The sequence below is a fragment of the Pollachius pollachius genome (assembly GCF_949987615.1).
Source record: "Pollachius pollachius genome assembly, chromosome: 18".
NCBI lineage: Eukaryota > Metazoa > Chordata > Actinopteri > Gadiformes > Gadidae > Pollachius > Pollachius pollachius.
The window spans coordinates 21173233-21200569 of NC_136951.1; the positions used below are offsets into that span (position 1 = coordinate 21173233).

Here is a 27337-nt window from a genome sequence, read left to right on the forward strand (position 1 = left end):
TTTGTCCTCCATTACTCGGAATCCGCTCGTCGCTACAGCGCAGAACCCGGACAGCGCAGCCGCTCTGAGGTGAGGCCCTACCGCGCAACCTCCACTCAGCCCCGGCGCAGCCGCACCACCGACCCGGCAGCGTCGGGCTGAAACACGCAGATTGTTTAGATGTTGACAGCAGACGGACTTCAGTCTTTATTTTGATTTCGTCGCGACACTATTCAGCACCAATATGGACAGATAAAGCAGAATACTAGCTGGGTGGGGGGGGGGGGGGGGTCGCAGGCCGCTGGGCCTGTTTTAGCGGTCTGTTTATTATGGGATGGCGCCAACGCTCTTCCGTTAAACGTTCACCCTTTACCGCCCGGTCCGGTGTCTGTTGACCGTCTGCGGACACCGACGACCAACCGCTCTGTTAAAGTCGATGTTTCTAAGTGGGATCTGTGCATTGCCATCGAATGCTAGTAGCCAGCTAATTAGCCGAACGTAGCGAGCTGCAGCCAGACTGAATGTACCGCTAACTTCAGGCTAATGCTAATCAACACACCGTCTAGTTTAGTACTGATCAGACCTGGTCTGGTGTAACTCACTGTTTACAACTTCCAACGAGTCGTTATATTGATTTTGCTGGATAACGTGGTCCAGATATTAAATGCATTCAGGACGTTGTATTTCTTTGTTGAAATCGGTAGCACGTACATTGACGGTGGAGATGTCAGTGGCCCTGAGAGCACACTAATAATGGGACTGTGACCCATAGGGAGCGCTGGGAGGATGGATGTGCACTGGGAGCACACTAAGAACGGGTCCGACCCGGTGGGAGCGCTGGGAGGATGGATGCTGGGATTTCACCAAGTGATCATTTGCGGAATAAGAGATCCCAATGTCTAACCCTACATTGTGATGGGAGTAAACGTGTGTTTGTTAGTGCTGAATGTGAACCTCAAACAGTGGATACATCCACCCCTTTCTCCAATTGCCTAGATAACAAAGTTCCCATCAATTGCAAGCATGTGTTACTCACTTTAGGGCATTCCATCTTAATAACATAGTACTGAGACATTAAGAGAGATTCATAAAAAGTGTAAGGTTTATATACTCAAACTGAAATGTGCCAGAATCCACCTTTATTTAAACTGCTATATCGAGAGCTATTGAATTGTGTGGTGATGTAAATCAATTGGGGCTATTATTATTTCACATTTGATGCTTGTATGGCCACATTTGAAATAAAAATGGCTGCCCTATACTTTGTTATTCATTGTGTAGGCCTATAGTCAACATCTTTGCATTTATCTCTAAAGTGGGGTGTACAAAACACCTGAAATAGAATATTATTAACTTAAATTATTATTGACATCCAAGTTGTTTGCTACCAAGCGACTGTTTCAATAGCTTAGTCTACGGTGTCATCAGTTAAAGATAGCCAGTTATAGAGAGTATGTTGTAAGTAAGGGATAACATACAAGGAGACAGTCTTTCTGGGACCAGAAATTGTTCTTGAGTCACTCCGAAGGGATGCATGATCCCGTTTATAACACGGCTACTTACTGAGGAAATGATTAATAATCCGACACAAAATATCACAACAAAAGAGGAGTGTATTTATATTGGAATATTTGTATTACTCCCTCTCAGAAGAAAAGTGTACGAGGTTACTGTTGAAACTGGCCTCCATAGCAGAGGTCTCTAATGCTGAAATGACCGCGGCGAACAGAATGGGGTATTCAACAGAGATCTGTAATAAATAACATTAGCCTTGCTTCTGTCTCTCGTAGTAATTCAGTGTACCGCACGGCAGACGAGCCCCCCCCACACACTGGTAGACGAGGAGGCAGGTAATGGAGGAGCACAGCATTCACCAGACAGAGCACATGACCACCATCGAAGCGCACGCCGTTAGCCAACAGGTGCTGTCCTCCGCTCGCTCGCTACCAGAGTTACAGAAGGGTTTCTCCCACGTGATGTCGACGCGTTCCCAGCCTCCGTCATGAGCTTCTTCAGCACTCTAATAGAACAACTTAAAGATTCTAAAAGGAAGAACCAAGACGGCGGCTTGAACTTCGTTCATGGAACTTCAGATCACGTGATCGAAACCCTCCTGTTGAGATAGCTTTATTGAATGTAATAGCAACCTGATTTAAAGTCACTTGTACATGGGAAGTTATGTATGTTTATGCAAACTAAGTACTGATATACGTAAGGAATTTGGAAATAAATGTGTGTTTGTCATTTTCTGCCTACAACAGTAACCGTTGTTACCATCCATTTCTTGCCTTCTCATCTCGTTTTATATATATATATATATGTGTGTGTGTGTGTGTGTGTGTGTGTGTGTGTGTGTGGCTGCAACGATGAGTCGATGAATTGAATAAGTCATTATCAAGGACCAATAACAAACAATTGCAGTTCAATTCCAATATTTGGTTCATGGCTCATTTTAAAACAAAAATGTATTCCTGGCTACTTGTCAGTTAAGTCAAGCACAGTTAATACATCACTTTGGACTCTGGTAACTTATGATTGCATTTGCTATTAGCTGGGACATTTTGTAGACTAAAGGAATGATAGAAAAACATTTGTAAGATTAATTGACTTTGATTCCAAGTTAGTTGCAGCCCTTTTTGTAAACGCCATCCAGGAACTCTTCTTGACGGGCCTACCGACCCTCTCTCAGGTGCACGTGACCACATACACCGACGCCACCATGATGAGCGCAGACGAAGACTCCACCTCGTCCCCGGATGATGACCCTTATGATGACACGGACATCCTGAACTCGGCGGGCACCGATGAGATTACAGCACACCTGGCGGCCGCAGGTTAGCTAAATGTGACGCCGAGGACGGCACAACTCACAAACCCGCTCACAAACCAACTCACAAACCCGCTCACAAACCCACTAACAAACCCACTCACAAACCCACTTAAACACCCAATCACAAACCCACTTAAACACCCAATCACAAACCTACTCACAAACCAAGCTCCGCCCTCACAAGCGCATTGAGCCGCAGAGATTCAGAGACGGAATGGGGGAAAATACGTAACGGGAGGAATACGGAACGGGGGGAATATGGAACAAAAGATTGTTGTTGTTTTTTTAGAACAATTTAAAACAATATAAAGTGCAAACTGGGGCATTATAGTAAATAATGGATAGTAAATAAAATAAAAAACCTGTGTCCAAAGGAAGCACAGCAGACCCGGATTTACAACTTTAAATTCAGGATGTCTGCATTGCCTGGGGAGAGTTGAGTCTACACTCTCCCCATGCAATGCAGACATCCTCATATTTTTTTATTTTTTTCATTTCAAGTATCGTAGCGAAATACAGCTTCTGTCGTGTTTTATTTGGCATTTTGTAAATCCATTGATTTCTGTTGGAAGACTCATTGTTTGTTGACCGGAAACGCAAAGGGGTGCTAATTGTTGTCTTTTCGCTCGGTTCTAGCCCTACTGTTGATACGGAGAACCGAGCGAAAAGACTACAACCAAACATAAACAGCCCCCTTTCCGTTTCCGGTCCAGTTTCTGTTTCAATGGGATTTACAAAATGCCAAATAAACGACGACAGAAACTGTATTTCACTACAATACTTGATTAGGAACATCAACAAACACCACTAACCACTCAGTGAGTTGCACATTTCTGAAAACAAACGTTTAGGGTTGTTTAAAGGACAGGTTTGGGAATGCCCATAGCCAGCCATTCTGAAGCAGGCAGGGGCGAATCGAAATGAGCCAAATACCCAAGACAGGACCAATAGTCACCCTTCTGTGTCAACCACCATATTTCATCCTAGACAAACCAGAAAGGGGGCTCAATGTGTTAAATACCGGAATTGTCCTTTAAACATTTGCCGATCACGTGAACGCACAACTCTTTTTTTTTTTTTTTTTTTTTTTGCATAGTCAGCCGATCCGCGGATCACTTGCGTCCCGAACCGTGAGGGTTGATCCGTACGGATCACGGGTGATCCGTTGCACCACTAGTTATTATGTAAAACTCAACACAACAAGTGTGTTTTTGTTGTGTCGGACGCCGACCGCCAACGGCTTGATTATTTGATTAGCTATAGCAACATGGCGTGTCTTATGGTTTTGTCACTGATAGGCCTATGTGACCCAGTCAATACAGAGATACATCTTCCAAAGGGCAGGAGGGTCTTGAGTTTAAACTAATGTATGTATGGGTTAGATTAGAAGTAGATAAGGAACTTAGCAGGGCTAGGTTTAAACTAATGTATGGGTTAGATTAGAAGTAGATAAGGAATTTAGCAGGGCTAGGTTTAAACTGATGTATGGGTTAGATTAGAAGTAGATAAGGAACTTAGCAGGGCTAGGTTTAAACTGATGTATGGGTTAGATTAGAAGTAGATAAGGAATTTAGCAGGGCTAGGTTTAAACTGATGTATGGGTTAGATTAGAAGTAGATAAGGAATTTAGCAGGGCTAGGTTTAAACTGATGTATGGGTTGGATTAGAAGTAGATAAGGAATTTAGCAGGGCTAGGTTTAAACTGATGTATGTATGGGTTAGATTAGAAGTACATAAGGAATTTAGCAGGGCTAGGTTTAAACTGATGTATGGGTTAGATTAGAAGTAGGTAAGGAATTTAGCAGGGCTAGGTTTAAACAAATGTATGTATGGGTTAGATTAGAAGTAGATAAGGAATTTAGCAGGGCTAGGTTTAAACTGATGTATGGGTTAGATTAGAAGTAGATAAGGAATTTAGCAGGGCTAGGTTGTGGATGTCCGTGCGGGTCAACCCTCACACGTAGCATTGAGCACTTGGGATCACACGCAGTGGCCCCCTTGTACTCTTTAGCCCACGCAGGGTTGGGGGTACACAACATTCTGCAGAGACTTGTAGCCTGCAGAATTAATGTGGTTTCAGGAGAGAACTTGAGTTGGCTGACATCAAGTAACAATGAATTCATCCAAATACATCTCCAAAAACGTATCGCTCAACGATACCTACCAGTACGCAATTGGGGATCGATCCCAGAACCTTTTGACGAATCAACAAACTATCCTGGACCATTTATTTTTCCTTGTTTGAATGGAATTGTGTTGAATACTATACATAAGCTACATGTGCATCATGTTATAAAACAATAATTTCTTATAAAATGTAATCTCACAATCGTCCAACCAAAACCATTGTAGGAAAAACCTTTGGTTGGTTTCCTAGTGGCCGTCAGTTATCTTGGTCCTGGTGCAGTGGAAGCTATTAACTATACTGAGAATTTGCAGTCATTTCACAACGCAATTAAATGGTAGTGTGGATAACAAACCAGCAGGGGTTGCCATTGAGCTGTTTTGCAGCTCGGCCAGCAATGCCTTTCTTATGTGTCCCTCAACATAATGGTCAGCCAACAATGTCTTATTACTCCTAGTTCAACTCAAACTACCACAGCATAAAAGAGATAGACCACTGAAGTTAGACATGAATCCGCAGTAAGATATGGGAAAACTAGTATCTATATTGCCATCATAAACATTACAATTTTTTTCACCATGTAATGTTTCTAAAGTCACACTATTTGTGGACGGCAGAATTATTTCTAAATAAGAAACAGAAATGATTGGCGATAGATAATTTATTTTAATAAGCAAACCCTTTGAGTAATCAAAATAGATGCATAGGCCCCTAATTAGGATGTGGTCTATGAACTCTTATTTAAACTCGAACCTCTGTATGTGTCTCTCTCTCCCAGGACCAGTTGGCATGGCAGCCGCCGCTGCCGTGGCAACGGGAAAGAAACGGAAGCGACCGCACATCTTTGAGTCCAACCCCTCAATCCGTAAGAGGCAGCAGACACGCCTGCTCAGGTCAGTAGCATGTCCACCTCCACGTCTCCTCCACCCTAAACACCAACCCAAAGCCATGGCTTCATAGAACTTTACAGGCCGCATTTAGGCCTTTGTGTTCGCTATTTACTATGTATTCATTTAGCAGACTTTTTGGTCCAGATGTACATACGTTATGCATGTTATTAAGGACCAGATAGGGGTGAGGCCATCTTATTCAAGGATGCCTAATGTAGCCTGGGGTCATGGGGATCCAGTCCCAGATACTTTCAGCTGGGAGTCAAACTCACTAGCCATTAACCTCTTAAACCCGAGCGCCCCCGGTGGGGGGGCAGCTGCGTCAACGTGTGCTCTAACAGCTGTAAACAGCACCATGCTCCAACATGTCCATGGTGCATACCCACGTAACGGGAAGAAGCTCGGCTAAAAGCCCATGATAACCATTTTTACCTAAACAAAACACAATTCTAACACCAAGCACATATTGATGAGAGTGATATTCCAATGATATCATTCTCATCACTCTACGAAGAAAACTCACTGAACTAGCAGCCAAAGAAGAGCAAAATAAATAAACATATAAAAAACGTTATACAGTGTGATACTTTCGATTGGCGAATGGTGTTTACATGGATTTGGGTCCCTCGATTTGACTGTCCCTCGACTCTGTTGGCGCTGACGGTTCGGTAGAGGGGTCAATCATCCGAATTGACCAATGCATACCCAAGATATCTCCCTGCGTTTGACTGGAAGGTCAGCATAATTCGCGCCAGAAGCGCAGAGAACATTCTCAGAGCAGACACTCCGGCTAGATAGAGACATACGCTCCTGCAACATGCTTCTTACAACGTTTGCATTCCTAGTTAGCTAGTAGTTAGCTAGTTATTTTGTATTTTCTTGCCTTTTTTTTCCATTTGTTATTCTTTTCAAATTAATAATGGCAGGCAGGAGAAAGACCTATTCGTTTGCGGAGGCATTTGCTATCATTACTAGCGACAGTGGGGCTACTGTAGTCCCTCTCGAGTCCTCGTCTGTCGACAGTGACTTGCTGTTGCCAGAACTGGACACGGATTAATGGTACTGTAGGAAGTGCCAGGTCCCTTTGTGCTTCACATCCAAAAAGAACTGCTTCCAGCAGTGACATGACAGCCCTTAGTGTATATAGTTAGTTTTAGTTAGTTAGTTATATTTGTTCAGAGTTGCTGCTAGCATGTTTATATATATATATACAGTGGGGCAAAAAAGTATTTAGTCAGCCACCAATTGTGCAAGTTCTCCCACTTAAAAAGATGAGAGAGGCCTGTAATTTTCATCATAGGTAAACCTCAGCTATGAGAGACAAAATGAAAAAAATAAATCCAGAAAATCACATTGTCTGATTTTTTAAGAATTTATTTGCAAATTATGGTGGAAAATAAGTATTTGGTCACCTACAAACCAGCAAGATTTCTGGCTGTCACAGACCTGTAACTTCTTCTTTAAGAGGCTGTTTACCTGTATTAATGGCACCTGTTTGAACTCCTTATCAGTATAAAAGACACCTGTTCACAACCTCAGCCTCAGTCAACAGTCACACTCCAAACTCCACTATGGCCAAGACCAAAGAGCTGTCAAAGGACACCAGAAACACAATTGTAGACCTGCACCAGGCTGGGAAGTCTGAATCTGCAATAGGTAAGCAGCTTGGTGTGAAGAAATCAACTGTGGGAGCAATTATTAGAAAATGGAATACATACAAGACCACTGATAATCTCCCTCGATCTGGGGCTCCACGCAAGATCTCACCCTGTGGGGTCAAAATGATCACAAGAACGGTGAACAAAAATCCCAGAACCACACGGGGGGACCTAGTGAATGACCTCCAGAGAGCTGGGACCAAAGTAACAAAGGCTACCATCACTAACACACTACGCCGCCAGGGATTCAAATCCTGCAGTGCCAGACGTGTCCCCCTGCTAAAGCCAGTGCATGTCCGGGCCCGTTTGAAGTTTGCTAGAGAGCATTTGGATGATCCAGAACAGGATTGGGAGAATGTCATATGGTCAGATGAAACCAAAATAGAACTTTTTGGTAAAAACTCAACTCGTCGTGTTTGGAGGAGAAAGAATGCTGAGTTGCATCCAAAGAACACCATACCTACAGTGAAGCATGGGGGTGGAAACATCATGCTTTGGGGCTGTTTTTCTGCCAAGGGACCAGGACGTCTGATCCGTGTGACGGAAGGAATGAATGGGGCCATGTATCGTGAGATTTTGAGTGAAAACCTCCTTCCATCAGCAAGGGCACTGAAGATGAAACGTGGCTGGGTCTTTCAGCATAACAATGACCCCAAACACACCGCCCGGGCAACGAAGGAGTGGCTTCGTAAGAAGCATTTCAAGGTCCTGGAGTGGCCTAGCCAGTCTCCAGATCTCAACCCATAGAAAATCTTTGGAGGGAGTTGAAAGTCCGTGTTGCCCAGCGAAGGCCCAAAAACATCACTGCTCTAGAGGAGATCTGCATGGAGGAATGGGCCAAAATACCAGCAGCAGTGTGTGAAAACCTTGTAAAGACTTACAGAAAACGTTTGACCTCTGTCATTGCCAACAAAGGGCATGTAACAAAGTATTGAGATAACCTTTTGTTATTGACCAAATACTTATTTTCCACCATAATTTGCAAATAAATTCTTTAAAAATCAGACAATGTGATTTTCTAGATTTTTTTTTTTCATTTTGTCTCTCATAGCTGAGGTATACCTATGATGAAAATTACAGGCCTCTCTCATCTTTTTAAGTGGGAGAACTTGCACAATTGGTGGCTGACTAAATACTTTTCTGCCCCACTGTATATATCTTTATCTCTAGTGATTGTAGTCTTTAGCTGTGTTTATACCTTTGTTTTTACAGTTTGGTTTTATTATGTGTTGTTCTCAAGTATATCTGCTCCAGTTGGAGTCAAACTTCATTTCGATTATATGGTTTTCTTTGACTGGTAAAATGTATAGAGTTCTGGGTGAATTTTCAAAACAAGTCAAAACTGTTGAATTTGTATGGAATGAATACCTATAGTGATATGTCAGTGAAATAAAATTAGTTTTACAGTCTGGTACCTTAGAAAGGTCAAATGGTGCCCAAAAGTGCCCAAATGGCACCATTTATTCCGCCTGGACCTACCTGTACTAAAACCTCTCTAAAATCACTTTATTCACTTTATTAGCATTTATCCTGGAACAGGGTACTCATCAGATGTTGTTATATGTTTCCCTAAAGGTTCTGGGCTACTATCCCATCGTTTCAAGGTGGTATTCACTCTAAATATTGTGTTTTCTCTAGGCGAAAATTGACATTTCTTACTATGTTCTAGCTGAATTTATTCTGACACAATAACATCTATATTGATTGACACTTCTGCAGCCACCTCACAGGTGTTACCTTCTTTTTGAAACCAACTTTATTCATATAGCCCTTGTAGTTGTGGAGGCATACTCTATTCATTTAGGGCATGTCATTTCGGGTAGGAGGCCTGTGAAATAGGCCTAGGGCTTAACAGGTTAAAGGACGTGCCTAAGGCCACTTAATTTAGTGATGTGTAGGTTGGATAACTGTTTGTGTGTAGGAAGCTGAGGGCCACACTGGACGAGTACACCACCAGAGTTGGCCAGCAGGCCATAGTTCTGTGTGTCTCCCCCTCCAAGCCCAACCCCGTGTTCAAGGTGTTTGGCGCCGCCCCTCTGGAGAACGTGGTGAGTGCAGACGCTGTTCCTAGAAACTCAACCCTCATGACTACAATCATGTTAACAATGAGGAAGGCTGCTCTGGGCTTGATCAATATATTGGAATAACGTCCGTACCGCAAGTTCGTATCTGTCCAAATGACTAAAGCGTTAGACTATCGCCCCCCTCCCTCCCCCCTCCCCCGTCTCTCTCTCCCCTCTCCCTCCTCCCTCCCCGTCTCTCTCTCCCCTCTCCCTCCTCCCTCCCCCGTCTCTCTCTCCCTTCTCCCTCCCCCGTCTCTCTCCCTCCTCCCTCCCCCGTCTCTCTCCCTCCTCCCTCCCCCGTCTTTCTCCCTTCGCCCTCCCCCGTCTCTCTCTCTCCCTTCTCCCTCCCCCGTCTCTCTCTCTCCCCTCTCCCTTCTCCCTCCCCCGTCTCTCTCCCTCCCCTCTCCCTTCTCCCTCCCCCGTCTCTCTCTCTCCCTCCTCCCCCGTCCCTCTCACCCCCCTCCCTCCTCTCTCTCCCCCCCCCCAGGTGAGGAAGTACAAGAGCATGATGCTGGAGGACCTGGAGAACGCCCTGGCGGAGCATGCCCCGGCCGGGGGAGACATGGCGTCTGAGCTGCCCCCCCTCACCATCGACGGCATCCCCGTGTCGGTGGACAAGATGACGCAGGTGGGAGCGGGGGTCTGGAGGAGGGTATAGATGTAGAGATATAGATATTATATACAGGCCTAGATACAGGTTCATAGAATCAATAATTATAAATTATATATATCCATATAGATGGATATAGTTTTAGAGATGGATTTATGTAGATAAAAATAAAATAATGATTGTCTATCTATTTTATCTATATTATATATATATAATATAGGAGGAATATTAATTATCATTAATATTCATATATATATATACCATTAATATTCATATATATATATATATATAAATTAATGGTTAATATCTTAGGATTCATTGAATTATATTTATTATATTCATGTTATTTTTATGCTGAAATAACAAATGGTAGCTCAGAGTGAAATATGTCAATGACCAAAACGGTGTTCTGCAGTGTTCCCCCAGAGGGCGCTGTGGGGCCTTTAAGGACCCTCTGCTGCCATAGTGGGCTTAATCAGAAACGTGACTAAGAGCTTAGGCTGATACAAATGCACCAAGGTCAAACGGCCATGCCTTCCTACTACGGCACGCCAACCAATGTTCTCTTTTCTAGATTCACAAATGCATGATTATTCAGCTCTCATCCCTGGTCAAATGAGATGATACAGATGAGATAATTCCAGCAGAACATTTAACAGTAATGGGATAGGAGTGAGTTAGTCAAACTAGTCATATAATACCCATCTCCTTAGACACTATCGACAGAATATGCCTCAACATATATGCGGAACGATACATATATCGTTATATATTTAAATGCACAATATGAGCAGAAATGGAATGCATCTCATATTTTACGTGTGTGTGTGTGTGTGTGTGTGTGTGTGTGTGTGTGTGTGTGTGTGTGTGTGTGTGTGTGTGTGTGTGTGTGTGTGTGTGTGTGTGTGTGTGTGTGTGTGTGTGTGTGTGTTGGGGTAAATGCCGTGCGTTCTCGATGCCTCGCTCAGGTTACTAAAAGCAGAGCTGCTGCTTGATTGCACTGCTAGCATGGTTTGGAACCATCATACAAAGACACCCCCCCCGGGATGGGGGCTTGTTTACGTTCTGATAACCCTCTGGATCTCTGTCAGCAGAGCCGGCATTACCCCCCCCGGCGCTCGCCTGCTACCTGCTCTGGGGGGAATGCAGTGAGCCAATCAGGGGGCCCGGTTGAGGGTGTCCTTGGGGGTGGCGGGTTGAACCAGGAAGCAGGCGGTCGCTTGTTTTTCTGCGTCTCGGTGGATTAGCATAAGTAACCTGTTGCCTCAATTAGCACGGCCATGGGAGGGAAGAGGGGGGAGGTGCTGTTACCAAGGGCAACGGGATGCTGTCTAGCTGGCACATGCACCGTGGCCCCCGGGAAAGAGATATGGAGCCAAAAGAAGGTATACAAACCCAGGCCCCTGTGGGTCATCCTGTAACAGGACGCACACACACACACACACACACACACACACACACACACACACACACACACACACACACACACACACACACACACACACACACACACACACACACACACACACACACACACACTTCTCTCTGGATGCTGATTGGAGAGTAGAGGCTTAGGACTTAGGCTGAGGAGGGGGAGTCTGAGGGACAACATGCCACTTAACTCTCCAGCCACTGTAATTAGGCCATCTGCCCCCACACACACCCACCTATTCACACAAACACACACACACACACGCGACCCAAGCAGCTACAGGTGAGCATCGCCCTCCTCCCTGGATCACAGAGTTCTGTTCAGGGCGGGTCGTTCTGTCTCACCTCCATTCACAAACGCTGCTGGCCTTAATCCATCTTATTGTGTACACATCACCCCCCCTCCTCCCAGACCCATCTGTCACTGAGGGTATGGATGTGTGTATATATATATATATATATATATATATATATATATATATATATATATATATATATATATATATATATATATATATATATATATACATATACATATACACACACCATACACTCAGTGACAGACAGTGACATGCGTTCAACCCTGCTCGTAGCAGTAATTAACGTCGCCTTTCCACCGGCGGCTGCACGGCGCCCCAGCCCAGTAGTGAGGGTGCGTTATAGCCCAGCTCAGTTACAGCTCTCGTTTCCCCTGCCGACAGTACCTCAAGGTAGGGCGGGGTTTAAGCCGGATGGCGATAGCCGCGTAAGCATCTTGACCTCATAGCAGACACAGTGTAGCCTGATAATGAATCAAAGGAAAAAGAAGACAAAATGAACAAAGCAACAATGTAGGAGGTCCAAGAAGGACTTATGCGAGACATTTTCTTCAATAAACAAAGCTTTCGCCGTTGTCCATAAATGCCTTGCGGGTACTGTGTTGGTTGTTTCTGTCGACCGATCAACGGACGGCGTGTGTAGCTCCAACTTGCCGGCACCCTTTCAGGCGTCTCAGGACGGAGGAGCACTGCGGGCGAGCACGCTCACTATGGCTCAGTCCTGACCCCGCCCACTTTTGGAAACGTGAACGGCGCCCCTCTGCAGACTAACCCTAACCCCCCCCCTCATAAGAGAGGGTTGGGCGGGGGAGCCAGGCTGGGCCCACTGGGACACTTTCCAAAATTCTGGAGGCCGCTCGTAAAAACTAAAATAATAGAATAGTGTATAACATAAACCAAAATGTATACAAAAAGCTTTTGAAAAACCTTACCAGAAAGAACAATCCAACATGGATCATTTCATCAAAGCCCTAGCAGACCAGCATCTAGCATAGGAAACCTGAATAATCTATAGACACTTCAAACATAACCGTAGGGTTATGTCTAACCCTAACCTGAATAATCTATAGACACTTCAAACATAACCGTAGGGTTATGTCTAACCCTAACCTGAATAATCTATAGACAAACATAACCCTACTCCTCCAGCCATCCGGTGCTAGGCCGCTCCGCTAGGCTAACCAGGGCCATGATGTCATCCCGATGGATGAAGAGCCCCTTCTAATGCATCCGTCTTCCCCCCCCCCCCCCTCCAGGCCCAGCTGCGGGCCTTCATCCCCGAGATGCTCAAGTACTCGACCGGCCGGGGGAAGCCCGGCTGGGGCAAGGAGAGCTGCAAGCCGGTGTGGTGGCCCGAGGACATCCCCTGGGCCAACGTACGCAGCGACGTGCGCTCAGAGGAGCAGAAGCAGAGGGTGAGGATGGGGGGGGGCATGGGGGAGGGCACGCTTACTGATGGTGGCTGCCAGCCAGGGCAGTAATGGCTGGGGCGGTAGACTAGAGCGGCTTCTCTGGCAACCCAGAAGGTCCAAAAAGCGCTGTACCAATGCGCTGCATTTACCGTTAAACGTTAGTGTTAGCTGTAAGCTAATTTGTATTGTTGTTCTGTTTCTTCTATGGTCGCAGTTCCTTCAGCACAAAGCTAGTTCATGGATTATCTTGTATCGTTGTGATTATGATCGATGTGCTCCTTAGATGGTTGCTGAAGAATTGCAAATATTTGGTGAATGTTTTGGGGCGGTTTGGATAGTTTAGATAACGTTTTCCTTGGTAATCGTTATTAATTGAGGATTTGGCTTTATACCAAGGCAGGCTGTGGACAGGTTGGTCTCGTGCGACGAGCAGACGGTAATTTGGTGTTAATGTCCGCCCAGGTGTCGTGGACGCAGGCGCTGCGCACCATCGTGAAGAACTGCTACAGCCAGCACGGCCGGGAGGACCTGCTGTACGCCTTTGAGGACCACCAGGTGGCGCCGGCCGCTCCACAGCACCACCACATGACCACCACCCAGAGCCACATCGCACACCTGGTCCCATCGCAGACCGTGGTGCAGACGGTCAACAACCCCGACGGCACCGTCTCCCTGATCCAGGTCTCACTCTTCTTCTGTCTTTAGGGTTAGGTTATGACCCTAACCCTAACCCAACCCCTGTCTTTAGGGTTAGGTTATGACCCTAACCCTAACCCAACCCCTGTCTTTAGGGTTAGGGTTAGGATTAGGGTCATAACCTAACCCTAACCCTAACCCTAAAGACAGGGGTTGGGTTAGGGTTAGGGTCATAACCTAACCCTAACCCAACCCCGACGGCACCGTACACTCATCCAGGTCCCACTCTTCTTCTGTCTTTCACTTTTCTTGCCTTGAATGTTGTTATTCTTACAGTCTGAGCTGCAATATAGTCGATACATTTCCATCATTTCAAGGAAATGATATTTCTTCCACATACATTTTGATAGTTTTGACATGTTCCTTGTGTGGTCTCTGAGCACCTTTTGACCAAATAAACGTTGAAACCAGGATTTATCGTGTTTCTTATTTTCGACCATCGCCCCCTGCAGGTGGGCACGGGCCACACGGTTGCCACACTGGCGGATGCATCAGAGCTGCCTGGCGTCACAGTGGCTCAAGTCAACTACTCCACCGTCACCGATGAGGTAGAAAGCACACGCTCTGAGACTATCTCCACACAGATGCTAGAGGTCGCTGAGTAGGGCTCAGCCTGATGAGTTTTAAGCAGCACTGTTCGCACACCATGTTTTCACATAGAAAGCAGGTCGATTACTTTTGCGTGTCTGTAATTTTTTTAGAAAGGTTTGACCAATAATAGCGATCATCGTTTCAGTGACCTTTTTTAACATCCATAAAACTTGGGCTTAGTATGCAAAGACCTTAAATGTTGTACTTTTTTAGTAGCGTGCTTTGAGATTGTGGTCAGATTTCAGTCTAAGGTTGAAGGTCATGTGACGACAGCGTAGGAAGGGGCGTTTTTACATTAGGACACGATGTTTAAAATGACTACTGTCGCCTGGCGTTTTAATAAGAGCATGCATGTCGAGATGTTGGATGATGAAGGGGTGATGTTAGAGATGAAGGGAGATTCTGATCTCGTTGTTTTTCTCAGTGGTGCAAACATAAATAGATAGATATAGAAAAACATTTAAGTCCCCCATTCCCCTACTTTATTTCATGAACCTCAAATACTTTATACTACTCATTTACTCACTTAGAGTAATGTCATGTTCCTTTTTAAGCAAGTAAAAATAATCCCCCCTCCACGCACACACAAAAGCAATAGAAATGTGTGTGTATTTAGCCATGCAGTTGTTGATGTTCTGTTCCGCTTCACCAGTGCTGGCCATTCACACCCAGTCAGCTTGTGTTTGCTCCCCACCAGATGATGTGTCGCGCAGGACAGACGGAGATGTCACCCCACATCATTGTAAGCACACTCCCACCCATTTCCCCCTCACCCCCTGTCTGTGTGTCAATGCTGCCATCCCTCTCTCTTTATATCGCTCTTTCTTCTTTGCATGCAAACATCTTTTTGATAGTGAATGTTAAAAAATACCCCAATATATTGAAACGATCCGATCAACCAATGGAGAAACATCGAGAATGACTATTTCTCCTCATGGCGCTTACTCTTGGTGTGTGTCTCTGTCTGTCTCTCTCTCGCTCTCTGTCTCTCTCTGTCTCTGTCTCTCTCTCTCTGTCTCTCTCTGTCTGTCTCTCTCTGTCTCTCTCTCTGTCTCTGTCTCTCTGTCGCTCTCTCTCGCACTCTCTCTCTCTCTCTCTCTTTCTGTCTCTCTCTGTCTGTCTCTCTCTCTCTGTCTCTCTCTCTGTCTCTCTCTCTGTCTCTGTCTCTGTCTCTCTCTCTCTCTCTCTCTGTCTCTTTCTGTCTCTGTCTCTCTGTCTGTCTCTCTCTCTCTGTCTCTCTCTCTCTCTTTCTGTCTCTCTCTCTGTCTCTGTCTCTCTCTGTCGCTCTCTCTCGCTCTCTCTCTCTCTCTCTCTCTCTCTGACGCCCCACCAAGGTGGAACAGAACTGGGCCACGCTTCAGGGCGGTGAAATGACCATCCAGACGACCCAGGCCTCGGAAGCCACGCAGGCGGTGGCGTCGCTGGCCGAGGCTGCGGTCGCAGCCTCCCAGGACATGCAGCCTGGGGCAACCGTTACCATGGCGCTCAACAGGTGATGGACGCCGCTACAATGGGAAGGGGAAGAGGGGGGAGAAGGGAAAAGGTTCTCAAGCGATGGGTGGTGACCCCTAAATGGGTCATGATCCAAAACAGGGCGTGCTCCAGTTGGAGGGGGGGGCGCGGCAACACGCAGAACATCTCAGACGTCTCTGGAGCACGCCGGGATTGATGATCCCCGATTCTTGCGTGCTCAAGAGTTGTCTGGTGTCAGCTCCCACGGACACACGGATGTTGTCTCTTCAGTCTCGAGAAGATGAAGATGAAGTGGAAGACGAGATGTGTTATTCAAATTCCAATTGAATCTGTTTGCATAGCGCCTGCACAGGTGAAGCAGGTGTGTAGCACATCGTGCTGTACAGTACGCATTGACTATACAAATGCAGACAGACTCATTGTGTACAGAAAAAGGACAGAAGAGAACATGGAAGTAGTTAGTGGTGTCCAAGTGTCGAGTCGCTACACTATCCTCTACACCCCAGGAACACATCGATACTAAACCATGTGGCAGGAGTTTATTCCTCAGGACAGTTTGGATTGATGTTGCTGTGCATGAAGGGGAGAGACAATAGCCTGACAGCCGCTGTGCTGTTAGCTGCTAAAGCTAGCGTATCAGCTTACGGATAATAAACCCCCGGCAGGGAAAGAAGAAACCGGACAGACAAACAACCGCAGCGGCTGATGGCCACGCGTACCGCTCCCCCCACCCAGGTGTCCCCCTGTAACCAAAGAGACGGCTCACAACACTGGTTTAGCTAACTGCAGGCTGCGGCGATGGCAACGACCATTGAGTCTCTGGAGGGGGGGTCGGTGGGGACCAGCGTCGTACCCGGCCGTGCTTCAGGACATATTGAATTGGCAGCACGGTGCAGATGTCATCAGGCCGGTCGCTCATTTACATTTACATTTACATTTAGGGCATTTAGCAGACGCTTTTATCCAAAGCGACTTACAAGTGCATTTGTTACAATAAGTACATTTGTGATAAGAAGTGAAACAATATATCGCTGTCGGTACAGTAAAGACGTTCATAGAACCAAGTGCAAGTATTACAATCGCTAGGCTAACCCATTCACCGTGTAAAGCAGCGATAGCAGCTACTGTAGATGCTACACAATTAAGTACCTTGAAGAAGTGCACTGTACAAGTGCCAGGACGTACAACATTCAATGGTGGCTGTGCATTGGTTTCTATGCAGAGTCGAGATGAAGTCTGAACAGGTGAGTTTTGAGTCTTTTGCGGAAGCTGGTGAGCGACTCTGCGGTCCTGACATCGGTAGGGAGCTCGTTCCACCACTGAGGTCCCAAAACAGAGAAAAGTTGTGACTTTGCTGATCGACCTTTGCTTGCTCTTAGCGATGGCGGTACCAGACGTCCAGCTGAGGTAGTTGAGCGGAGGGATCGAGCTGGGGTGTGTGGCTTTACTAATGCTTGGAGGTAGGCAGGGGCAGTTCCATCGACTGCCTTGTATGCCAGTACCATCATCTTGAATCTGATGCGAGCTATTACAGGGAGCCAGTGGAGGTCTCGGAAGAGGGGGGTTACATGTGAGAACTTTGGTAGGTTGAACACGAGGCGCGCTGCCGCATTCTGGATGCGCTGCAAGGGTTTAATCGCAGAGGCAGGGAGTCCAGCCAGGAGCGAGTTGCAGTAGTCGAGGCGGGAGATGACCAGTGATTGGACTAGAAGCTGATGTGTCTAATGGTTGCGTGGCTGCCGATGTTTTCTTAAACGTGAAAACGCGGCAGGTGTCCCTGTTGGATAGGGCTAACCCAACGTCGACCAGCCTCAATGGAGGCCAGGCTGGCCAAGTGTTCCACTCCATAGTGTGCGTGCGTGCATTCCCCCCCAGCAGGCAGACAGTGTACCAGGTCCCACCAGGGCTCGTTAGCTGTACTCACCTGAGGCCCCCCCAATCCACTACCTCAGCTGTTTACCTGAGGTGGCCTCCACGGAAGACTGCGGAACATTCTGTCCCCCTTCACCCACCCCACAGGGGGTTGGGTTCGATGCTCTCCGTTCTCTCTCTTGCTCTGTGTCTCTCTCTCTCTTTCTCTCTCTCTCTTTCTCTCTCTCTCTGTGTCTCTCCCTCTCTTTCTCTCTGTCTCTCCCTCTCTTTCTCTCTCTCTGTCTCTCCCTCTCTTTCTCTCTCTGTGTCTCGTCTTTCTCTTTCTCTCTCGGTGTCTCTCTCTTCTCTTCGTCTTGGTGTCTGTCTCTGTTTCTTCTTTATCTTTCCCATGCGGTGCGATGGGTTTAACCCTTATCCTAACACAGGCTCATAGTAACATACAGTAACACATCATACTAACCCTAACCCTAACCCATAGTAACATATAGTAACACATCATACTAACCCTAACCCATAGTAACATATAGTAACACATCATACTAACCCTAACCCTAACCCAGGCTCATAGTAACATATAGTAACTAGTGCTATCAGTTTAACGCGTTATTAACGGCGTTAACGCAAACCAATTTTAACGACGTTCATTTTTTCATCGCTCGATTAACGCTCTTTTGGCTTGGCAAACGTTATATTTCTAGTCACGTTAGAAAAACAACACCATACCGGATCTATCTACACCGGAAACAAAACAACAAGCACGCCACACAAACTTGTTGGGGCAAGCAAGGATACGGAGCGGGTGAAAAACTTGTCATTAGCTGTTACATCTTTCTGACCAATCGCAGTTCCAGGCTCACCTGGGCTGTACCACTTCGGGAGGGGCCGCTCAGTTACTCCCCCCTAGACAAAAGTGAATTGGTTGCGACGTTGACAGATTGTATGTATTGCGTCTGAGTGAGTGAGAGGTTGCGGTTGCACAACGCAATATTGTTATCCCGCAGTAATCAGCCCGACAGCCCCGAAACGTTAACGGCCCACCGGAAATTCTCCCGACTCTCCCGATTACCACTCCGCCACCGTGTGTGTGTGTGTGTGTGTGTGTGTGTGTGTGTTATTCAATAGCCTGGTAATGTGTATAGGCCTACGTACGGTAGGAATATTCATACTGATTTAAATAATAAATATAATAGTATTTCCCATCTTTGCTGAGCAAGAGTTTTGTTCGAAAGTTCAGTGATTGGAAAAAAAATAAAAGCCTGGGCTATTGAAGTGTTACGGTACCACTGTCATGCACCTACCCGATGTCAAATGGACCGGGTTGACTCACTGCGGGTCTCTCTTCTTACTGTCCTTCTCAACACTCTCTGATCTCACTAAAAGGCTAGCAGCACGAAATCAAGGGATATTTAGAGTAGAAAGAAATATGCGATTAATCGCGAGTTAACTATGACATTAATGCGATTAATCGCGATTAATTATTTTACTAGCTTGACAGCACTAAATAGTAACACATCATACTAACCCTAACTCTGGCTCATAGTAACACATCATACTAATCCTAACCCAGGCTCATAGTATCATATAGTAACATATCATACTAACCCTAACCCAGGCTCATAGTATCATATAGTAACACATCATACTAACCCTAACCCAGGCTCATAGTATCATATAGTAACACATCATACTAACCCTAACCCAGGCTCATAGTATCATATATTAACACATCATACTAACCCTAACCCAGGCTCATAGTATCATATAGTAACACATCATACTAACCCTAACCCAGGCTCATAGTATCATATAGTAACACATCATACTAACCCTAACCCAGGCTCATAGTATCATATAGTAACACATCATACTAACCCTAACCCAGGCTAATAGTATCATATATTAACACATCATACTAACCCTAACCCAGGCTCATAGTATCATATAGTAACACATCATACTAACCCTAACCCAGGCTCATAGTATCATATATTAACACATCATACTAACCCTAACCCAGGCTCATAGTATCATATAGTAACACATCATACTAACCCTAACCCCGGGCGGCAGGGCGGCTTAGGTCACGCTGCAGACGCACGTGTGTCTCAGCGTAGATCCGATAGAAGTAGTAGTAGAAGGATCACATCTCTCCTGGGTAATGAATCAGCCCTGCTAAGCCTGTTAGGTCGGGGGGGGACCGGAGAAGACCTCGTCCAATACCCCCGCTGCCCGGCTCTGGGAAGAGTGTGTCGTTCAAAGTGGCGCCAAAACACGCACATCATAATAAAACAAATATTGAAACCTGATTAGGGGACTCTAACTAGCAATGTGCCACTAGCCTAGCCTAGGAGCGCTAACCCTAAGCGCTCCTAAGCTAGGCTAAAGTGAACTTCAGCTTCATCTTCACAACACAACCGTTTTCTGTCATTAGTTTAGGGTAAGGGTTAGGGGCTGTTTACTGTCATTAGTTTAGGGTTAGGGGCCGTTTACTGTCATTAGTTTAGGGTTAGGGGCCGTTTACTGTCATTAGTTTAGGGTTAGGGGCCGTTTACTGTCAATAGTTTAGGGTTAGGGGCCGTTTACTGTCGATAGTTTAGGGTTAGGGGCCGTTTACTGTCATTAGTTTAGGGTTAGGGGCCGTTTACTGTCATTAGTTTAGGGTTAGGGGCCGTTTACTGTCAATAGTTTAGGGTTAGGGGCCGTTTACTGTCATTAGTTTAGGGTTAGGGGCCGTTTACTGTCATTAGTTTCACACTCAACACGATGAAGAGGAGGCTCTCGTTGCAGGGATGAAGATGTTGTTTTTCTGTATTAATCGTGTGTGTGTGTGTGTTGCAGTGAGGCAGCGGCGCACGCGGTCGCTACGCTAGCAGAGGCCACCCTGCAGGGGGGGGGGCAGATCGTCCTCGCCGGGGAGACGGCCGCGGCGGTGGGAGCCCTGGGCGGGGTGCAGGACGCTACAGGTACCACATCCTGCTACACACAGACACACACAGGTACCACATCCTGCTACACACAGACACACACAGGTACCACATCCTGCTACACACAGACACACAGGTACCACATCCTGCTACACACAGACACACACAGGTACCACATCCTGCTACACACAGACACACACAGGTACCACATCCTGCTACACACAGACACACACAGGTACCACATCCTGCTACACACAGACACACACAGGTACCACATCCTGCTACACACAGACACACACAGGTACCACATCCTGCTACACACAGACACACACAGGTACCACTTCCTGCTTCACACAGACACACACAGGTACCACTTCCCTAGCGTTAGGGTTAGGGCTAACCCTGGAGTTTAGGGCTAGGGCTAACCCTAACTCTGGAGGTCAGGGTTAGCCCTAACCCCCAGGGTTAGGGCTAACCCTGGAGGTTAGGGCTAACCCTAACCTCCAGGGTTAGGGTTAGCCCTAGCCCTGGAGGTTAGGGCTAGCAGCAGTGCAGCGGAGCTCCTAACCCCTGAGCTGCTCTGACAGATGGCTTTGTATGAAGGGTGTGTCTTCCTGCTAGCATTAGCCTTTCTTTCCTTAATGATACGGTTTGGTATATGAGCACACTCACTGCTCCACTACACGCATTCAGAGTGGGCATCTGGGGTTAGTGCTGGGGGGGTTAGTCCTGATTGAGCATACTTTTGTTTTTGTACAATTCTGTACCAACTAGCATAGTGCTAGCGGTAGCATAGCCTCCCATGACTTTCAGTCGAGTCAATGCCTGTATTTTTGCCGAAAAGGGTTTTTGTAAAAAAAAAAACTAAACGTGGCGCGTCAATATCGGTCACACAAAGCGTTACAGCTCAGGGGTGAAATGTGACATGCAACCCGAGCCCTCCAGAACAGTCTTCCTTTGCCAATGAGTAAACGCCTAGGGCAGCTAGTGTTGGCGGTTAGCTAGTGAGCTAGGCTAGATAGGCTCAGCTCAGCCAGTGGGATGGATTCAGGGAGGGGAGGCCTGGGCTCAGGACTTGTGTTGTCAATCATTCTCGTTTCTTGTGTCCAATACATCTCCTGCCTCCGCTCTTCCCTATGGTGTTTGATCCGTGTGCATGCACGCACACACACATGGGAACACACGGTATGAGAACACACACACAGGAACACAGACACAGTGTGTTAGCCCAGGGGTATGGACCTGTCTCCCTGGAGCTTTCCTAAAGAGCTTTGGTCCACTCCATTATAGTCTACGGACTAATCACTGGGCCAGCTGTCAGCACTGGGCCAGGCTACACACACTCAGTGTCGCGCACACACACAAACACACATGTAATGTAAGTGATGTACATACATTAATGCTACACATGAGTACATGATATTCATGACGTGTATACCCCTATGCACTATGGATGTTTGTGTGTAACCAAGCTCATTAGATAACGTTAAAGAACTGGTAATCAAATTGGCAATAATTCAATGTTGTCTTATCGTCTTGGAATGGTATTGTATCGTTATGAAATGAAAACTTGAATTGGCTTATCGCGATAGCCAGTTGTATGCTCCAAATGAATTGTTTTGAGAAGACATGCCCCTAAAATGATGAATTAAATAGGATGTCAGAGAGAAACTAGTTAAAATCAGATACCATGCTTTACCTTTTTATGTTCTTCAGTGTAAGGACCCTCCCATAAATTTAACTCATAGGCATATCGTGCAACATTCCTGGAATGATAATGTTTCCAGTGTTTTGCCGTATTTCACCTCCACGGCCTTCTCCACAACATCAGTCGTCGTCTTTCCCCGTTAACCAAACCTCATAAAATACGCTGTCAAATGTACGCACTACATGTGAAGTGCAGGGTGTTTGCTGCTGTGACAAGTTTATGAGAATGAGTCTCCCGGAGTGAGGGGAAGCTTCCACGCTCCCTGTTCTAGACCACGAAACATCCCTACGGTGGAGTGACACAGACGGGTAAAAGTGTGCCGGAACGCTCCGGGAACTTTGTTCCGGCACCTCAGATAATAAATTACTAAATAGTTAAAAGAATGTGTAAAAGTTTTAACAGAAAACTCGATCAAGAAAACCTTACCTTTCAGTCAAGATGAGAAGCAGACAGAGTATCCGTTCATAGAATTCAAAGGCAAACCCATGTGTCTAGTTTTCTTAGAAACGATATCAGTCATGAAAGTCATTTAAACTTAAGTCGTGACTCCAACTACTACAACTGGACTGAATATAATGCTAGTTGTTGCTTAATGTTGGGCTGCTGTTTTTTGCCATCATTGAATGATGATGTATGTGAGCCCTTTGCAATGAAAGAAATATGAATAACGTGGCTATGTGGCTGTTGTTTCTTTAAAACAAACTTGTTGTGTTTGTCGTTTAACAAGACTATAGACACGATAAAAATGCATTTCAGCATGGAAAATTTGAAAGTAATGTATGTTGGTTCAATCAAAAAACATAGGCTATGAATCTGAATGAATTTTGAGGTAGTGGCCATCCCCAAAATGCACCAGAATACAGGAAATCACATCGACCAAATTCAACATTCTCTGAGGGAGGACCCCCGACCCCCCGTCCATGACTATGCCCAACAAACAAGGCCGCCACTGATACACACACACACACACACACACACACACACACACACACACACACACACACACACACACACACACACACACACACACACACACACACACACACACACACAGAGTTCCGGTTTTTTATTGTTTTGTAGCTTCTCTCATGTCAAGCAAATAAGTTGTGTTATACTACAACAGTGACTCTGTCGTATCCCCAATATGTTGTTACACCACTGGTCCCAGCGTAGAGATTAAACCACTGGTCCCAGCGTAGAGATTAAACCACTGGTCCCAGCGTGGAGATTAAACCACTGGTCCCAGCGCGGAGATTTAACCACTGGTCCCAGCGTGAAAATTAAACCACTGGACCCAGTGTGGAGATTAAACCACTGGTCCCAGCGTGGAGTTTAAACCACTGGTCCCAGCGTGGAGATTAAACCACTGGTCCCAGCGTGGAGTTTAAACCACTGGTCCCAGCGTGGAGATTAAACCACTGGTCCCAGCGTGGAGTTTAAACCACTGGTCCTAGCGTGGAGATTAAACCACTGGTCCCAGCGTGGAGTTTAAACCACTGGTCCCAGCGTGTAGATTAAACCACTGGTCCCAGCGTAGAGATTAAACCACTGGTCCCAGCGTGAAGATTAAACCACTGGTCCCAGGGTGGAGATTAAACCACTGGTCCCAGCGTAGAGATTAAACCACCGGTCCCAGCGTGTAGATTAAACCACTGGACCCAGTGTGGAGTTTAAACCACTGGTCCCAGCGTGAAGATTAAACCACTGGTCCCAGTGTGGAGATTAAACCACTGGTCCCAGCGTGGAGATTAAACCACTGGTCCCAGCGTGGAGCTTAAACCACTGGTCCCAGCGTGGAGCTTAAACCACTGGTCCCAGCGTGGAGTTTAAACCACTGGTCCCAGCGTGGAGATTTGAAATGGGGAACAGGAAATTGTGTTTGACAAAAGTTCATGAATATACAACAAAGGTGTAAATTAAACGATTCAGGAAAATTCAGTTAAATAAATTGAATATTCAGCAGAAAACTGAATATGCTTTATTATTAATATTGTAATAATTTTAAATAACTGACATATGCAGAAGTCAGTGTGTAAGTAATACTCATTATACCTATATATTCAGTGGTTTTCTGAATGCTCTAAACATGTGTGATTGTATTATAAGTGATTTGTGAATGCATTGGGCTTCATACTTGGAGCTCTGGGCTCCAGCAGTAAGACCTGTCTGCCCCCCCCCGCCTGACCTCTGCTAATCACCAGAGGGCCCCTGAGTGCCTTCTGAAGGAGCACACACACACACACACACACACACACACACACACACACACACACACACACACACACACACACACACACACACACACACACAGTTAACGTCACCTTAAGTAGTAACACACAGAGGCAGACCCACGTGCACACACATGCATTGACACAAATACACACACACCCTCAACATCACAGTAATGAAGTTAGAGTGGGTCCCCTTGATGGAGTGAGCACGCCCCCACCCTAAAGCACCCTAAAGCCCCCTAAGCCCCACAGCTTGTATTAACCTGACAGATAAACCTGCCTTCCTGCCGCACTGAATTCATTGAGGACAATTGTTCTGCAGCCCTAACCCTAACGCAGCATCTTATGGGGGAGGGGTTAAAGTCCACTTCCTGGTTCCCTGGGAGTGACCCCCCCCCCCCCCCCCCCCCCCCAACATGACCTTCCTGTCCGGCCAATGGCACCGGCAGCTTGCAGGGGGGCGGGGCCTTGTCTAATGAGATAATCCTTAGAGCAGATATCTTATGTGTATGCGTGTGTATTCGTACACACAGCTGGGGCGGGCGGCTATTGTCCTCATTTAGGGTATGCCCGGACAGCAGCGTTAATAATGATGATGTTGATGATGATAATGATGGTATCTTGATTTGTATAGCACCATCAAAAAGTATAAAAGATAAATACCACCACATCCATACAGTAACAAATAGACACTGGAGAAGAGGCCCGACCGACGGCTAACCCATTCACACACATTGGCTAATGTTCGTGAATGGGTGAATGTGAAGCACTCATATAAAGCACTCTACTGGCCACGGGTCAGAAGCAGCATAATGCAGTCTGTTTACCTTTAGACATACCCGATACTAATGGTTAGGGTTAACCCTAACCATTAGTATCGGTGGTATTTATCTAATGGTTAGGGTTAGGGTTAACCCTAACCATTAGTATCGGTGGTATTTATCTAATGGTTAGGGTTAGGGTTAACCCTAACCCCACTAATGGTTCTTCTTTCATCTTCCTCCTCCTCCTCCTCCCCAGGCCTGGTCCAGATCCCGGTGAGTATGTACCAGACTGTGGTCACCAGCCTGGCGCAGGGCAACCGTCCCGTGCAGGTCGCCATGGCGCCTGTTGCCACGCGCGTGGACAACACGGTGACGCTGGACGGCCAGGCGGTAGAGGTCGTGACCCTGGAGCAGTGACAATGAGTCCGGCGTCGGGCCGACACCCCGAGCGCCCGACGCCGCCCAGAAGAACCGTCGCTCCAACGGTCGAGGGGGGGGTGGCATCGTCTGTCCTTCTCCCCACGCCCCCCGACGACCCCGCGGTGACCCGCGGTGACCCCGCGGTGTACAGTGTAACATATTATTACAATGTGACCTATGATGCATTGTGTTTACTGTGTAAAGATATTGCTTTTTGTTGTTGTTGAAGATGCGTTGTTCTTCTCTTTACCGGACAGTTTTTGTGGCGGGGGGTGGGTTGTTTAGCTCCTGTGACGTTAACCTATTGCAAGAAAGGTTATTAGAGTATTTAGTATTTATTTCTTTAGGATTACTTATGGAATACTTTTATTTTGTTTGAAGATGACAAGATGAACCAAAGTGAGGGAGGAAAGCCAGCGGGTTAGGGTAAGGGTTAGGGTTAGGGTTAGGGGGTTAGGGTTAGCTGCTGCTGGCGCCTGAACATGATCACAGTCCTTCGCTGTACACACTGCGTCTTACCTTTTGTTAGCCACTTCCAGGGCCGTAACCAGACAAGTCATTTTATGACTCGTATTCTCCTGCAGAGGTTATTGCTCTAGCCTCACGCAGGCATATCTTCCATCATCAAATATTCCCCCCCCCCCCCCATGATTTCCCTTCATACAGCGTCTGCCCTATATTCACTCCAACCGATTACTCGTTAAGTGTCGCCCAATGAAACATTACATTGACATTGTACTTTTTAAGTGTGTGGTTATTTCCTGTGCTGTTAAGTTTGGCACATGCCAAGACGACTCAGGATATTGGTCAGTGTTTTTATATCCTGCCTTGCTGAGCGCACCTCAGGAAGCAGCCATTTTGTCTAACTGTCCATTTATGTACACCGCATGGAATAATACACCTTGCAATCTAATTTTCTACAATCCTGTTAAGAGAGACTGCCGTCTAAATAGTAAATAGTGTTCTTTCTTTCTCTTCTCATTTTTATTTCAAAAAATCTGTATGTAAATGTGTGAAACATTTCTATCCTCAAGCAAAATGTTCACCGAGACCTGCCTCACTTCACCGCTATAGTCACAGTTAGTGTGAAGCCAAACAAATCCCAATAAAATGGTTGCTGTTCACCGATTGCGTCTCTTACTTAAAATTGTCGACATTTCATTGAACAAACCTCAGAATCTAGCTGTTTTAAGAAGGTTGTTCATGTGTGTCCAGCGGGGGCTTTGGGCCCCTCCAAAATAATAGTATTGGGCAACTCCACTAAATCAGTTCATAAATCTAACTAGGAAACAGTTTTGATGTGTTTTGTTTTACACATTGTTATCTTCCTACTTTGTGGGTTA

General features: G+C 46.2%; 1 protein-coding gene across 7 annotated transcripts; it reads left to right on the forward strand.

Moving 5' to 3' along the window:
- Positions 1-27118, forward strand: nrf1 (nuclear respiratory factor 1). 7 transcript variants are annotated; one of them, XM_079755443.1, is made up of 13 exons: positions 1-69; positions 1770-1901; positions 2669-2813; positions 5713-5827; positions 9404-9530; positions 10033-10173; positions 13160-13318; positions 13778-13996; positions 14464-14559; positions 15255-15344; positions 15937-16094; positions 20786-20910; positions 25831-27118. In XM_079755443.1, the coding sequence occupies exons 2-13, from the start codon at positions 1833-1835 to the stop codon at positions 25989-25991; spliced, it is 1605 nt and encodes a 534-aa protein (XP_079611569.1). In that variant the 5' UTR covers positions 1-69; positions 1770-1832; the 3' UTR covers positions 25992-27118. The 7 variants fall into 7 exon arrangements, with proteins under 7 accessions (XP_079611569.1, XP_079611571.1, XP_079611572.1 ...); XM_079755445.1 differs by having other exon boundaries at positions 15946-16094; XM_079755446.1 differs by having other exon boundaries at positions 15279-15344.
- The last annotated feature ends 219 nt before the right edge of the window (positions 27119-27337 follow it).